General features: G+C 40.0%; 1 protein-coding gene across 4 annotated transcripts in view; it reads left to right on the top strand.

Annotated features, from left to right (window-relative positions):
- Positions 1–4,251, top strand: part of clcn5b (chloride channel, voltage-sensitive 5b) — a 52,745-nt gene extending 48,494 nt beyond the window's left edge. Inside the window, exon 16 of one of the 4 annotated variants that reach the window (XM_080877435.1) lies at positions 2,769–4,251. In XM_080877435.1, the coding sequence (XP_080733561.1) occupies positions 2,769–2,859 (91 nt within the window). In that variant the 3' untranslated portion in view covers positions 2,860–4,251. The remainder of the gene's footprint in view (positions 1–2,768) is intronic. The other 3 variants (XM_080877433.1, XM_080877436.1, XM_080877434.1) reach the window with 3 other exon arrangements.
- The last annotated feature ends 11,862 nt before the right edge of the window (positions 4,252–16,113 follow it).

The raw sequence follows: 16,113 nt of genomic DNA, 5'->3' as shown, positions 1-16,113 counted from the left end.
AAGGTTTGCACACAGAAAACAGACCTTGAGGCTGTATGAAGTGCAAACTCTGGTGTCTGCGGTCCTACGAGATGTTAATTTTATCGCTCTCACCTGCAACAAAGGGATTTTCCCAGGCTATGTTTAGTTCAAGGTTGCCTAGTTAGGTGGAAGTCATTTTTGGTTGACTCGGTATTTGTTGTGTTGAAATTTAAAAAAACAAAAAACAAAACCTCGATCTGCTTTTGTTTTTCATGTGTCAGCTTAAGTTTATTTTGCAAAACAAGCCAAAACAACAACATCCTCACTGCCACAATGTTTTCGTTAGACTTGGTTTTGCCTTGTTTTCATTTTTTTTTTTTTTTTGTGCTCAGATTTCTTTGTTCTCATTTGTCAAATTCACATCTTCACGTGAGCATTTATGAATGAAAGACAGTCCTGTCACATGTGTTTCTCTGAACAGATGATTAAAGAAGCAGCGCTGGGATGTTTGTGTGGGTGGAAGAAAGATGTAAAAGCTGCTTGTGTTGGGCTTTTTTGTTTTGGTCAGAGGATGAAGTTGTTTACATTAAAGTGGACCTGTTAAGCTTTTCAATATTATCTGTTTGTTAAATATTTATATTTCATCTAAAAAATATAATATGATATAATTCACATACAGCTGCAGTTGTGAATGTTAATGATGAGGTCAGTGTATTTAGAAATAATCCCTGGGAGCTAGAAGATCAGGCTTCAAGCCCCTTTAAACACAACGTCTCCATCAAATGTTTTTCTATTTTTACCTCTGCATGATGTTGGTATAGTGATCTCACAGAAGCCCCACCCACCTGCTCTGGAATACTTCTGTTTGCTAGGGACAGCCAATCAGACGAAAGGTGGCTTAAAGGGCGAAGAGCTAAAACAGCCTCTTTCAGTAAGGGTAAGCTGAGGTTGTGCACCAAAGCTTAGGCTTTATTTGAACTGAGAATCTTACAATGCTGCTGTAGTAGGGACTCAGGATAAAAATCTGAATGTAATGATGAATATTGTTATGCTTTAGTCCAAAAAACAGTAATTCAGGGTTCTTGTAGACGTCTGAATTTTGAGACTGCACGGACTACAACTAAACTAAACAACTACTTGGCTGTCAGATCTCCAGCTCTGCATGTCTTTTCCATAACACAGTAAAATGTAGGCTTAAAGCATCAAGGATATTACAGATAAACAAAAAAATATAATATATTGTAAACAGTGATTTCGGTGCTTATTGGGGTGTGGGTCATAGGGGCGCCAGTTAAAGCAGAGATTTCCAGATTGTCCTGGAGGGGTGCATAAGCTATCCCTTAGTCAGTTGAGGGATCTTCTCCAGCATGTCCAGGCCCTGCTGAGGTGTAGGACGCATCCCAGTCAGATGCCCAAACCACCTCATCTGCATCCCTCTACCAGCTGTACTCGAATTCCTGCCAAATGACTGAGCTTCTCACCGCAGACACCTTCCCAAGGACGATGATTTCTGCCGCTTGTATCCACAACCTCATTAAGAATACTGGGGAGGTTGTCAGATGTTGTCAAAATAGCGACTCTTTAATCTGATTTTCATGCTGGGGGAGGCGACGAAGCCACATCTAAGGAGTCGGGCGAGCTGTGAGTGGAGATTCTCATAGTGTGGCCCCAAGAAATCTAGTTTTCATCGAGCCATTTGCAGCCAGTTCAGCCCATTTCTCTGACTCCTCAGGGCGTTGCTGCCTCACGTCATCACAGATCACAGCGTGCATACAAAAACAGCAATTTCCTGCAACGGTTTTAATTGAGCGAGCGTCGTGAGCTGATGGTGGTTCGCTCCTTTCAGATGCAGATGGTGACTGGCATGTGAGGACATCTCAACGTTTAATTTGTAAGAAGAGGAATGGCTTATGCCATCTGTTGAAAATCATCTGTCGCTAATATGCAGCAGATTAAATGTCCTCGGAGCGTTGCGCAATTAATCGCCGGATGTCGTGGACGGCTTCCATTTCTCTGACCCCCCCCCCCCAAACCCACCACCAGCACCACTGGAAATTAGATTTGTGTTAGCAGAGTCGTGTTGTTGATCAGTCACTTGTTTGCTCTGTGTTTTCATGTTGCTGTGCTCTGCCAGTTGCCCTGGCTCCGTTTAATAAAACTGAATCAACTGTGCCGAGATAGAGGGCCAGGCCTAAGCAAAGGTTTCTGCTTTCTGTCACTCTCTCTGGTTTTCCATGACGAGGTGATCAAAGAATGACTTGAAGTCATCCACAGCAGGCTGAGGGTCGCAGATGCCAACAGACTTAATAAACTGATCCGTAAGGCCAGCAATGTTGTGGGGATGGAGCTGGACTCCCTCAAGGTGGTGTCGGAGAGGCGGATGCTGTCCAAGATAAAGACAATGTTGGATAACACCTCCCACCCACTCCATGACATGCTGGTCAGTCACAGGAGCTCGTTCAGTGAGAGACTGAGATTACCGAAAAGCACCACTGAACGACACAGGAAATCATTCCTGCCTGTGGCCATCTCCCTGTACAACGCATCCACTTAACACACTGTTTGCTGCTACAGCTACACATGTTTCTTTTCCAAATATTTATTTATAAGTGACTTATGTATGTATGTATGTATATATATGTGTGTATATGTGTATATTGTACTATTCTTAGTTAATGTATTGTCTGTCTTGTCTTAATGTTGGTTTAAAATGGAGCACTGTAACAAAAAATAATTTCCCCCAGGGATCAATAAAGTATTCTGATTCTGATTCTGATTTTGTTCTGCTTTTCTGTCTCTGTTTTCAGGAGGCTGCTGGGAATCATCACCAAAAAGGACATACTTAAACACATGGCGCAGATGGCCAACAGGGACCCGGACTCCATCCTCTTCAACTGATCTTCTCCGTCCTTCCTCTTCATCCTCGCCCACCAAATCGCCCCTCTGTAGAGTGGGGTGAAGGGGGGGGGGGGGGTACACCAGCTTGTAGACTTACATGAAAGGCACCTTTACCTCTTTGGCGAGAGAGAGCCAAGGAAGCTTGAGCTTCATTTGCACAGCTGACCAGAGAACAATGGAATTTGTTTTCTGTGTAACTTGAAGGCAACTTTGGCTCTTCGAATGACGACACACACCACTGAAAAAATTTCAAGAAAACAACAAGCTGTCAGAAACAGTGACTCGTCCTTTTACTGACAGTGCTGGACCCGATATCATGAGGGAAGTAGGACAGAAGTAAGTCGATGGAATATTTCACATCTGCACCTTCCAACATTTTCTGTTCTCATTTCCTTCCTCATTTTCAAACCAGTGAGGAAACCTTCAGAGAACCCCAAAGGCCACTTCTCTCTCCTCTGTTTGCCATCTCGATTCTCACACCTGGGAGGAAGGGGGGGGAGGCAGGAACAGCTAATCCTCTGTTATAGGTGCTGACAAGAGGAGACGGGGTGGAGGAGGAGAAAATGAAGACATTGGGGAAGATGAAGAGCTGTTTTGGGAGCTCCGTGCCTGCCTCCGGGCCATCACAGCGAGCCCAGACAGAGCACTTTGAGCTGGGCTGATGGATGTGCAGACACCTCCCTCCCTCTGTGAGGTTTCCTGTAGCCGTGAGGGTGAAGGATCCAGGAGTGTGAGAACAGGATTGACTACACACACACACACACACACACACACACACACACAAGCGTACACTCCACAAAGACTTTCACGTCAGCCTGGGAACCCACTAGAAACATCTTTTCTTTTTCTTTTCTTTTTCGTCGTATGTTTGAGTTTTGTGATACAGCTCCAGCCTGGGAACTATGCAGCGCTGTCCTGCCATGCAGACAGTTTTGTTATGTTAACAGCGTATATAGTCATTGGAAACCATGTCATTCCTTATAGAAGGTGAGGAGCATTTCCAGGCTGTTGTGGAAGGGTTAAAAGAAAATCATGATGTGAATTAATTTATGTAAATGTAAAATTGTTCACTCTACTAAATTATTCCCCTGATTAAAGTTGTGTTTTGTCTTCTTTGTTTTAGCTCCTCATCACTTCGACTGATGTCTTGTTTGCATTTCGTACTCACCTGATCTTTATTTCATTTATTTATATATTTTTTAAGCTCCGATTCGAGCAAATCTCTCACTGAAACGTGTTTTTGTTTTCGTCGGTGATCAGAACACGAATTTTAGTTCTCTGAATTTACTTTTTTTTTTCTCAGTTTTTCCTAAAAAGCCAAACTGAAACTGATCCAGTGGAAAATGTCAGCTGCAGCTAATCAAAGAATCTTGATCAAAAATGAGAAACAGCTGCTGCTCTGGTCCTCTGAAATATAAGATTTTTTTTTTCTTCTGTCAGGCAATAGTGAGGTGAATCTTTGTTCTATTCAAAGACGTCATGTAGGCACAATTCTTCCGATGACTAACCACGCAAACAATTTTCAAATGAACGGAAAATGATAATTGTTCAAATTTTAGTTTAATCAGGTTTGAAGCTGAATTTAGGCATTAACGGTGATGTCAAAGTATATTACTCCGTAAATGAATCTGTATGCCATTAAACCCACCTCAACATTTTAAAATAATTGTGTTAATTTATAAAATGTTCTCACAGGACTAAATGCATCCCATGGCCCTCTCTTCTTTATTTTAGGGTTTTGTTTTGGGTTTGTTTATCAGCATTTTAACCAGGTCTGGACTTGGACATGACCATTGCAGCACCTTGATCCTTTCCTTTTTCAGCCATTCTGTTGTAGATTTGCTGCTGTGACTGGGATCATCGTCCTGTCGGATGACCTGATTTCAACCAAGCTTCAGCTGTCAGACAGGCGGTCTCACATTTGACAGGTTCTGCGAAATGAGGCCAAATCACCAGCCCTCCACCAGCGTGCCTGGCGGCTGATGTGCTGTGTTTCGTTTTTGCCAAACCTGTTGCCGTTCATTACGGTTAAACGTCTCCACTCCACAAACGTCTCATCTGGCCAAATCACATTGTTCCAGAAGTGTTGTGGTTTATTCAGATTTATTATTTCTCCTGCCAACCTTTCCAAACAAGTCATATTTGTTCAGGCATTTTCTAATTTGACAATCATGAACTAACTGAGGCCTGTGGAGTCTGGCTCTTTGTTCTTTTACATTTTCTCAGAGCATTTCACAGTGAAGGATCTCAGGAGTGAGTTTGCTGAATGTTCACTCCTAAGAAGATCGCTGCTTTGTGTTAACACATGGCTGAATGCCCCTTATTGCTGATCAGTTAATCGAGTATATTTGATTAGCAGGCTGGCTGCTACGTACCAGTCATAGTACGGATTTCCCCCAACCCAGTTTATTTCTCCAAACTTATTCTTTTTTATTTTGCTTAGCACAAAATTATAGAAAGGAAACAACGGCTAACAGAAACCATTTTATGAGCTAACTGGTGTTTATTTCAAGTGTCTCATGGCATATTACATTAATTACAGGTTCATTCATTTCTTTCTTTGTTTTGAATTTTTGGCAGCTTTGGTCCTCCATACAAGTCTGAATGGAGAGGGGGAAGCAGCTCATATTATCTCAGACGTTATATCACCATCCAGAGAATAATATTATTCTGGGCTATTTTTAACTCTTTAGAAGTTCAGCAGGTCAGTTTGAACTTCATGTGCTACCCTGTAAATGTTGGCGGCCCGGGACTCGTAAAGTTTCACCTCCTCTCTGAGCGCTTTGTTTAGATGGTGAATTGATTTTCTTTTTTCTCACAGGCTGCTCTCTGCAGCCAGTAAAAACATAAAGTAATGGTGAAAGTTTAGAGAAACCATCATGTGTCCTGGGAACAAGCACCTGCTAGAAATCCTGTACGTTATGTTGACTTAATGGGACTTTAAAATGGAACGAACCCTGTGAGCTAGCGATGTTTATTGAGCCTTCAGAAATACAAAGACAGAGATGCATAAAAATGTAATGTTAAAAAAAAAAACACACTGGGTGAACATCTTAGAATTCATTTGGGATTTTTTCCAGTCCACACAGGATCGTACAAATGTACATGCATATAGATACAGGTTCTAAAGTGTGTGTTTAACTATGACAATGCCTATTAAAATTCAGTTGTATTTATATAGAGCCAAATCTTAGCAATGGTCACTTCAATGAACTTAACATACAACTGACAGTTCTTTGTCAGCATGAAAGGGATTTGACAGCAGTCACTGACCAACATTCAGAACAGTGGAAAAGTCCAAGGAACTCGGGACGATCTAAGCTGGAGAAAGGTAGATTTACATAAAATAGGAAGATCTCCGGAGACACCCTCAAGGCTGGAACGCCAGCATCGCTGTCCACAGAGAATCGGCACCTTCCAGCTTGACTGAAATTTGCAGCTGCCCACATGGAGAAGCCAAGTGCTTTCTGGAGAAACGTTTTCTCAGTCGAGACAAAGATGCAGTCTTTTGATGCTGTGTGGATCATAGAAAATCCAAAAAAACTTCAAGCTTTTGCACCCAATTCTTGTTTGTTAAAGGCAATGAAAAAGAACAGTTCAAATCAATCTTTAAATGCCCAAAATTACCATGATTTTCATGCCCGTGATGAATGTACAGCTGTAACCTACAGAATGCTTCTCCTGCTCTCACCTGCATCCACCAGAAGGATCTGGGAGGATGATTTACTCATCACTGTCCAGTTTTATGAGCAGCATAACTGCAGGGAGTGGTGAGCTCTGAGATCCCTTTATCACTCCGTGTATATCAGAGTCTGCAGCTCATCGAATCGCTCTCAGCACATTTATATAAGTGTTTAAAACTAGTTAAATGAATGCTTTTGTTATATACAGGAATGAGATGAGTGTCTCATTACCACTGTATTTTGGTTGGCCCACTGCTGCAGCAGCTTTATTGATTGTGATTGACCATTTCCTTTTAAACATCATTACCCTAAGCAAGATCATCGCCATGATGATGATGATGATGATGGTGATTTAAACTCTAAAATCAGCCTGATTGAAACATAAAAGCACCAGCGTTCATCTACGTCACGTCCCACCTGACTCTGGCGTGGTACATCCCCTGCCAGTATTTGGACGGATCTGTATCGATGCATCTGTTTCCAATTGAGCTGTAAGAGAAACTTGCTGCTTGCTTGCTTTTTGATTTCTTTTTATGAGCTGGTGCCAGAGAGACGGCAGGTTCGAAGCTCCTACCATTTCAGTTAATTTAACATGCTGGTCACTGATAATGAGCTTCGATTTGCCTGCAAAATAGTGCAGAATAGACACATACAGGGGATCACACCAGAGAAACGGGCATTTAATGACCAGAAAATGAACTGTAGACTTTAATTCTAAGCACGGAGACCTCGTTACTGATTATTTCATGGCTTAGATGCAAAAAGTGACTCATTTTGGACAATACACGAGTCCCTTAGAGTAATTATGCATTACCTTTCTAAAGGATTTTGGCTAATACATGGTTGTAGCTTGGTTTACCTCTGCATATATAAGCTGGTGTGGATGATTGATGTTGGAGGCATATATAGTGTTGGATGGTAACTGAGTAGGAAAGCCGCATTAATTTAAATCAATATTTATTCATTTGAGCCACATTTCACATCACGTGGAAGCACTTTCAACTTCTCCTGTCTTATAAATGATGTGAAGTGGGTAGGGAGAGGTCTATGGTGTCGGCACAAGACCCAAAATATGATAACTTCAGGAGACTGGCTGGTTATTGATCGGCGGACAGAAAAGCTTGTGCAACAGGCTAGACAATGGTTTAAGATAAATTGATCGTTTTTACTGTACTATTAACAAAGTGCCTGACTTTTTTTTAAGAATACTCCATCCTGGCTGTGCTTTCTTTGGTCACAAATAGAAACTGACTGACATACATCTCACTCAGTCATAACTGTGGAGGACCAAAACTGCCAACGATTTGATGAGGTCCCAGTAGGCAAAAGAGCGAATTACTGCGGCCGTGTGCAATGAACATGCGATCATGTTTTCTTTGACATCACAAGCGCTGAAGCTTGAGACCAGGTCTGCAACACCTTCATTCGTATTGTCTTCAAAGTGACTTTGGTGCTAAAATGACAATAAGATCGATTCAGTCTGCCATCAATTTAGAACTAAATCAAGTTTTGATACTATGGTGATAAACAGCAATAAATCACTGAAAATACCACATCTGTTGAAACTCTATTGACATGCACATTTTAAACATCTAAGCATTTTTACTTTAAATGGAAATGTGCATTAACTATTTACAATCAGTCCAGACACAACCTCATAGATTTGAAAGAGAAATGTAGAAATTTCTCCTGAAAATACTCACATAGGTCCTGGAGAACAGTGATTTAAAATTGCATGGGTGCGGTGCCACTTTGGTTTCACTGCTGGCAATTGATTGAAAAATGCAAATATAACTAATGCAATCAGTAATTATAAATCAAGCAGTAATTGATTAAAAAATATGATGGAAGATAAAATATAGTACTGTGCAAAAGTTTTAGGGAGGTGAGAAAAAAATGCTGTAAACAAAGAAAAACAAAGAATGCTTTCAGAAATATAAAAGATTGTTTATTGGCCCCAAATGTATTCTGCAGCAGGATAATGACCCCAAACATACAGACAAAGTCATTAAGAACTATTGTCAGTGTAAAGAAGAACAAGAAGTACTGGAAGTGACGGTATGGCCCCCACAGAGCCCTGATCTCAGCATCATGGAGTGTGTCTGGGATTACATGAAGAGACAGAAGATCTGTGGTTAGTTCTCCAAGATGTTTGGGACAACCTACCAGCCAAGTTCCTTCAAAAACTGTGTGCAAGTGTACCTGGAAGGATTGATGCTGCTTTAAAGGCAAAGGCTGGTCACACCAAATACTGAATTGATTCAGATTTCACTTTTGTTCTTTCACTGCATTTTGTTGAATGACGAGAATAAATGATTATCACTTCCATTTTTCAAAGGATTCTTTGTTTACAGCATCTTTTTTTCCTCACCTGCCAAAAACTTTTGCACAGTACTGTAAATACTTTTTTAAAAACCAAGTTCTGTGTTTATTTGGTGATTTCAGTCCTTCATAATATGTACTGAGGCATTTAACCTTTATTTTTATGACAGGTCAGTAGAGTGCGCAGGAAAAGAGGGCGAGGATATGACCCCTGCAGGAGCTACAGCAACGCCACCTTCTTTTTAATGGTCAGCAGGGGGCGATGTCTGTAATTTTAAAAACACGTGTTTCTTACAGAAGCCTACGGGAAAACTGGCTTCTGGCTTGATTGCTAAGTACATAAAGTAATAATTAAAGTGTTCTTAGTCACTTGTCTTATTTGATATCTAAAAACTAAGTAAATTTTGTTCATTTTGGTCATTGATAGAGTGTGAAAGTAAGACTGGTGTTTCATCAGAAAGGGCATAATACTTGGCCAAATCTGAAACTCTGTGACAAGAGAGCAGCGCTGATAAGGTAAAAAAAAAGGCCTTATCCAGCAAATCTGTCAACCACAGGTTGTTATCCAGTGAGATTACATCCATCTCACTTAGATCCTCGTCACATCCATTTTTAAAAAATGGTCAACCTGAGGACTCGTTACGAGACTTCGCCAATGGTTCGGTCATACTAGAGTAAGAAATGCACACCATCCTCCTTGTTACAAGGAAAAATTAGGAGTTGCCTCGTGACGCCCTCAACCTCTGGACCGCCACTTTTGATCGCAAGACAATTTTATAGGTCACCTGGTGGGAGTATGTCTGTGAAGGTTCTCAGTCATCCAGGTCATCGTAGTCTAAGGAGCTTGGTAAGAAAAGCGTCTGGACTTCTTTGAGTTGCTTGAAGATGTTTCACCTCTCATCCGAGAAGCTTCTTCAGTTCTAAGGGTGGGAGGCAACCTGTCTCCAGGCAATCACAATTAAAATGCCTGCGATCACTGTTTTTCCACCAGTGGGTGAGGTCACAGTGACTACATCCATCTTTTATACGAGTGATGTTGATCTCATTTTACTTCGAGGGTCATACTCGGGCAACTTTGCTATGAAATGGGCTGGATGAGTAAAGATCATCTTTCTGTTAGCGTAACGTTGTTTAACTACACATTTAATCCCTGAGATTAAGTCTTAATGTCAGATTTTAAGAACTGCCGTTTCAACAGATTTGTCAGGCCATTTCTCGTTCCTGAGCCTTATGTTTGACATCCCTGTTTTAAACTGTCGTAAGACTGAGAGCTAATAATCTTGGTCACTTTCTTACTCTGTCTAATATTTATATTTAGAGTTCTTTTACATGTTTTTCCTTACACACTGGAAAAGTGCATGCCAAAGCTTAAGCGAGCAAACACTTTAACTGCTAGGCAACAGTTTGTATTTAAACAAAATAACGCCGTCGTGGGTACTTAAGCAAATAACTCCACCTTTGACTCGAAAAGGTATAATTACCTGCAGGCGTGACTTTACTGACATTGTTATGTATGATGCCTCTGCCCCCAGAGGTCACCGTCCACTTTAGGCGCCACTTGCTTAGATGATCTCGTTGGCCCTCGGGTGTCAAAGGTGTCATGTGGTCACTCTTGACTCAGCGTCTTCGAAGTTGAGTCAGAGCTCGTTTGTGGCCACATAATCTCTGTGAGAAGGAAGTCAGAGGCATGAAGATGGAGGGGAAGCATTTGTTTATGCGTGCGTAGGCGTCTGCATATGGATTCACTTTTTGCACATGAGTGTTTAGCATCTGTGTGTGTGTGTGTGTGTGTGTGTGTGTGTGTGTGTGTGTGTGTGTGTGTTGGGGAATGTGAGTGTATTGTAGCCAGCTAGAAATGACTCAGTGTATTCTTGAGTTCAGTTCCTGCGGCTGAGCCTTCACATGGGGCTCGGGTTACCTGCCTGCTCATGACTTCTACACTCTCACACCTGAAAAACGCTCACGTACACATTCGCACACACAGGTTATACTTTATACTTTTATATTGTCTTTCCTTCCTACTTTTTTCCCGTAATAACTCTGACTTTTTCTTTCCTGTGTTCTGTTACTTTCCTCTAAGATAAGCTTCCTTGCCTCATTTACTGCTCTTTGTGTCATATCAGTCATCCAGTTCCCAGGCTCACCATTGTGTCTGTGCACATTACAAAGCAGCAAAAACATCTTGATGTGGTAATAGGCCAAACTGAGTTGTCATCCTACACCCTAAAGTGTCAGATCTCTCTCTCTCTCTGTTTTTATACCTTACCTGTCTGGGTCTGTGTTCATCAGTGCAGAAGGAACAAAGGAAGCATGCAAAGATGACTTGTTTGTTTTCCTGAGGGCTGTACAAAGTAAGCAAATATTTATGATCAATCACTGCCTTTGTGATTTAAGTGTCTATGTGTATGCAATCCAATCTGCACCACAGTGCTGCCCTGCAAGGCACACCTGAGGTTATCAGGTGGAGTTTCCCACAGTTGCCTGCTAAAAGATGTGTAACTCACAAACTGACCTCTCATGAGAAACAAGCTAAGGCCAAGATATTTTAGCAATGGATACCACTGTGTGTAGTCTTTGAGGATGGGGGTCGAACAAGAAGCATGTACTGTAAATTCATAGCTAAAGTGACCTCCTGCCTAGCTTAGGTTGCTCTCCTACCCTTTGAAAAAGTCAGCACATGAGTCCTACCTTTAAGAAAGTAATAATTATACAACGTTAAGATGTTTAGAGGTGCTGTCCGGAGGATTTTGCTTTCTTTAGCGGAGCGGTTCTCAAACTTTTCACAGTGAGTACCATCTCACAAAATATTTGGCTTTTGAAGTACCGCCCTAACACTCACAGTAGTATATTTACCACCACATACAGTTTACATGAGACAATTTTATTTCTTATATGAATGTTATTTATTTTAACTGTCATAAACAGGATGTGACAAGTGTAATAATAACAACTGTAGTGCATTAAAACATTCACAGCAGGTAGGATATCCAATCTTTAAGTGATGACTTGATGAAACCTGCTTCCAGGTCCAAACTACTCTGCATTTATTAAGACTGTTGTGTTTTTAACATGTTTTAATGCTTTATATTTTGTTCTGTCTGTAAAACAGTCAGTGATCACTGTCGGCCGCTCTCGGTTTTTATTACCGCTAATCATTTTAAAGCTCAGTTGTTAAAACCTTATCGTGTAACTACAGCCCAGCCCATGCAGCAGTATATTAATGACTAACCTCACATTGTGGATGGATTATCTCAGTTGTTCTCCGGTCCGTTTACAGCATCGTGCCATGCGATCAGGGAACCTCACATTAACTTTTATTGAGTGGAAAAAAGTTAGCGTTCATCCTCTAGCGTCACTGTGTTTATATTATGCTAACCATAGCTGTGTAGTTAGCCACCACGCTAGCACATCATTAGCTAGTCCAACTTCAGTAACCCTACAAACGCCACTGCTGTTTAGTTTTCTGTCTTCACTTTTGTCAGAAGTGACAGCAGAGCTGTATGTTTTGACTTTTGCTTTAGAGAGTCATTGTAAATATATTGGTAGTTGTTGCACGCTTCTAGCTTAGACTGCCAGCCAGCGGGTTAACATAAAATGAAGGCCACTATATGGCTGCGAAATGTGGCACGCAGGTTGAATGTCCTTAAAGAAGCCTGGACAACTATCCCTAAAGACTGCTTAAAAAACATTACAAGAAGGCTAAAAGTTTAAAGGAGTTCAGGCTATGTTAAGGAATAAAGGTGGTCATACCAATTATTGCTAGAAATGTACAAAGGAAAATATAAACTATTTTTGCCTCATACTATATTTCCATGTACGTTTGCACATATTTCAATTAATTAATGTACCTATTTCCTATTTTCCAAACAAAATATAAAGAAATTATGGTTGGCTCAAGACTTTTCCACAGTACTATATAGCAGAATTAATATATCTATTTTAACTTATGTAAATCTACCAATATTTTCGATTTACTTTCTTTTTTTAAACCGAAAAATTAATACATAGGTTATATATAGTTTAAAAATATATATATTTTTATCTTTGTTCATACACTAATTAATGTCTATCTATAGTTTTCCTTTTTTTTCTTTGGTTTTTGTTTCCATTTTGTATCCTTATAGTATTTTTATATATATATATATATATATATATATATATATATATATATATATATATATATATATATATATATATATATATATATATAAATAATTATAATTTCGGCAGCTTTGGTCCTCCACAGCCAGATGCTTGTTTAAGAGGTTTCTCTTTATAATATTATAAGGTCAATATTATAAGGTCTTGGTCTTACTCTATGATCTAAGTCAAAACAAACAAAAAATTTTTTTTATAGATATGACTACATGGGACTGCTGTTAAAAAGCCACGTAGCCACTACTCATCCATCAAATATCACGAGACTTCAGGTTACTAAAACACATCTGCAGAGTGTTTTGGAAAGGCTAAATAACATCCAGACCGGGAGCAGGCGAAGTGTGGGGGGAGCATGTAGAGTTTCTGTACAATGGTGTATGGTATGAAAATAAACTTGACTTGGGGTTACTGCAATGTAAATCTGGCTCACATTATTGAAAAGACTGGAAAAAACATCAAGAAAAAATATCCAATGCAAAACAAAGAAAAAAGTATTGCATAGATTTTAAGCCACATTGCAAAAAGTATGATTATTACAGCATGAAAAATGTTTGTAAAGAGAAATAGCTAAGGGCAGCGCGGTGCCACGGTCGAGTGGATTGGTCACAGTGGCATTGTTCATTAACTGAGTGGCAGGCGTGATGGATTGTGGCACAAATAAAGCTCATTGGTTGTTTGTGGAACTGAAATCTGGGAAAACTTCAGAACAGTCTGAAATAATTTTCGAACAGATGCTACAGCAGTGAGTAATAAGCAGAGAGGAGCAATGAGATGACAAATATATTTAATAAATTACAATATTTCCTGCACTAAATAAACTGAAGATGCTTATGGTGGAAAACCTCAATGGGCTCATAATCTTGATCAAATCTATTCTGCAACATTTCCGCTTCACATCAAAAAAATAAAGTAAGAAACAAATACTGCGCCAGTGAGACCTGTTTTAGTAAAATACAGCACTTCTCACATATGAGGCCTACTAAGAGTTTAGCAGGCACACCCTCCGTAGAGAAAAAGTGCAAACAGATGTATTTTAAACACGATTTCCATCCAGTTTTCATGTTGATACACGGTGCTGCTTGTTTCAACCAGGCAAAATCAATGTGAAGGCATGGAAAGCACAGGCTGCACTATAATTTAATACAACCATCGCCATAAAGCTAAATCAACGTCTCTCTAACGGTATAATATTTATTACGGTGTTGGCCTGGATTGCGTTACAGTGTGCAGATGCTTGTATTTTTCTGGTCACAGTATTTAAAATGTTACAGCCAACATGTCATCCTGATCCCCGGCCAAACATTCAGCTAAACCTGCAGATTTATAGGATGCAAAAGAATTAAGCTGTGCCATATTTCTGTCTTGTAACTGTTTATAAAAACAAGCACCGAAAGCACATTTTTAGACATGAGGAACTCTTGGCAGGACTGGTCACTCATCAGCATTTGGCAGATTGATTTAAACCTCATTTAGTCCATTTGTGTCGAGCTAAAGTCATCAGTCTGCTCATTTTACAGTAATAAAGCAAGCAGTGCATGTGCTGTCTTCCTAAAACGTAAGGTATTACGTTGTGCTTTGCACAGATGTAGTAATTCTGAAATTCCCTTTCTAATCATCTTCAAAATAAAGTTTTTCCTGATGAGAATTCTGTCACAGTAGATGATTGACATGTTTCAGGTTATTTTAATGTCTGCTAGGCCTGTTTGAATGAACAGAGCAAGAAAATGTAACCAGTGGTTGAAGTGGGATTTGGCAAGTGGTGGAACCCTAACACTGGATGTAGTGGTGAGGGAGGAGGAAACTAATTACTCTGAAATAATAGAAATGTGTGAGTCTATGATCCGCTGACCTGTGCTCCAGCTCTTTGGGGATTTACTCTACTGAATTTGACAATATATAAGCCCATAGGCAGATTTTTCCAAAGTTGTAAGGCTGATTCTCTAGTCCCTGGATGCTATACTAGCAAGCATATTTGAGTAAATCCAACATTTCTGACTTAAATGCATGTCTACATTAATGTCTGCTATCCTTGATGTAACATCGCCACCAGTTGTTATCAGTCCAACATATGGATCTCTATAAACTTCACCATCATGTAAAGCTTCAGTATCTGATTTAACAAACTGAATGATGATAGTTATATTTCAATTTCTAGTCTGGCACCTGTCACTTGCATAGTTCTTTTGAAAACAATCTTTCAAATTCATTTAGCTAGCTAGATACTTAAAGTTACTGCGAAAGTAACTTAGCATCTGCACCATGAACGCATCACAGAAACGGGCTTTAACCCGTGGACATAGCCACCATAAATTCACATTGTGAAGCCCAAGTTTCACCGTTATGGTTGTTGCCATGTTGTTTTGTTGGAGCCAGATGTTATATTTGAACTAGAGTGAAGACTCTAATAATTTGTGCACAGCAACATAATGAAATAATAGATTTTTTTCTCACTTTAGCTGAACTTCAACAAGAAACTTCTTGGAAGGTCTGCAGGACTGGTGAGTGACTCACATTAGCAAAGGTGAGGCTTGGCAGACTCTGTCAAGATACCTGTCAGTAAAATCAGCCATGCTTCTAACTGTAAGCCCTTCCAATGCGCACACGGATGGATCTTAAATATTTTGCCCGCTGCACAGAAGTTATGCAGGGTGAGACTAACCACAGAGGCTTAAACGTTTTCTTCCTCCATGCTGTAAAAATGTTTTTTGATGCTGTAAACTTGGGCATTTAAACATGACAGTCTATGGGGGCTAAATTGCTTTGGTGCCAGCCTCAAGTGAGGAATTTTAGCCATTTCCCTGTTGGTTTTGTTTTTCAATTTTTTTGAAAAGCACAGATTTCGACAACAGATGTTTTCCATTTAAACTCTTCCATGTCACAGCACTGGTATGTATGCTGGCTCACTGTAACGACAAACATTTAGATAACATGGAGCCATTGTTAAAGTTTCAGTAACGCTTGTTCTTAAAAGCTTAAAAAGCTGAACAGAACAACAAGTAATTTAAATGAACTCTACCAATTCTGCCAAGAAGACTAGTCAAATATCCAGGCAAAATTATGCCAGAATGGCCCTCGAGGCCTGGAGTTGCCC

This window comes from Rhamphochromis sp. 'chilingali', assembly GCF_963969265.1.
Source record: "Rhamphochromis sp. 'chilingali' genome assembly, chromosome: 1".
Taxonomy (NCBI): Eukaryota; Metazoa; Chordata; class Actinopteri; order Cichliformes; family Cichlidae; genus Rhamphochromis; species Rhamphochromis sp. 'chilingali'.
Note: the sequence above shows the minus strand (reverse complement) of the source record. Positions and strands in the feature narration are given on the sequence as shown.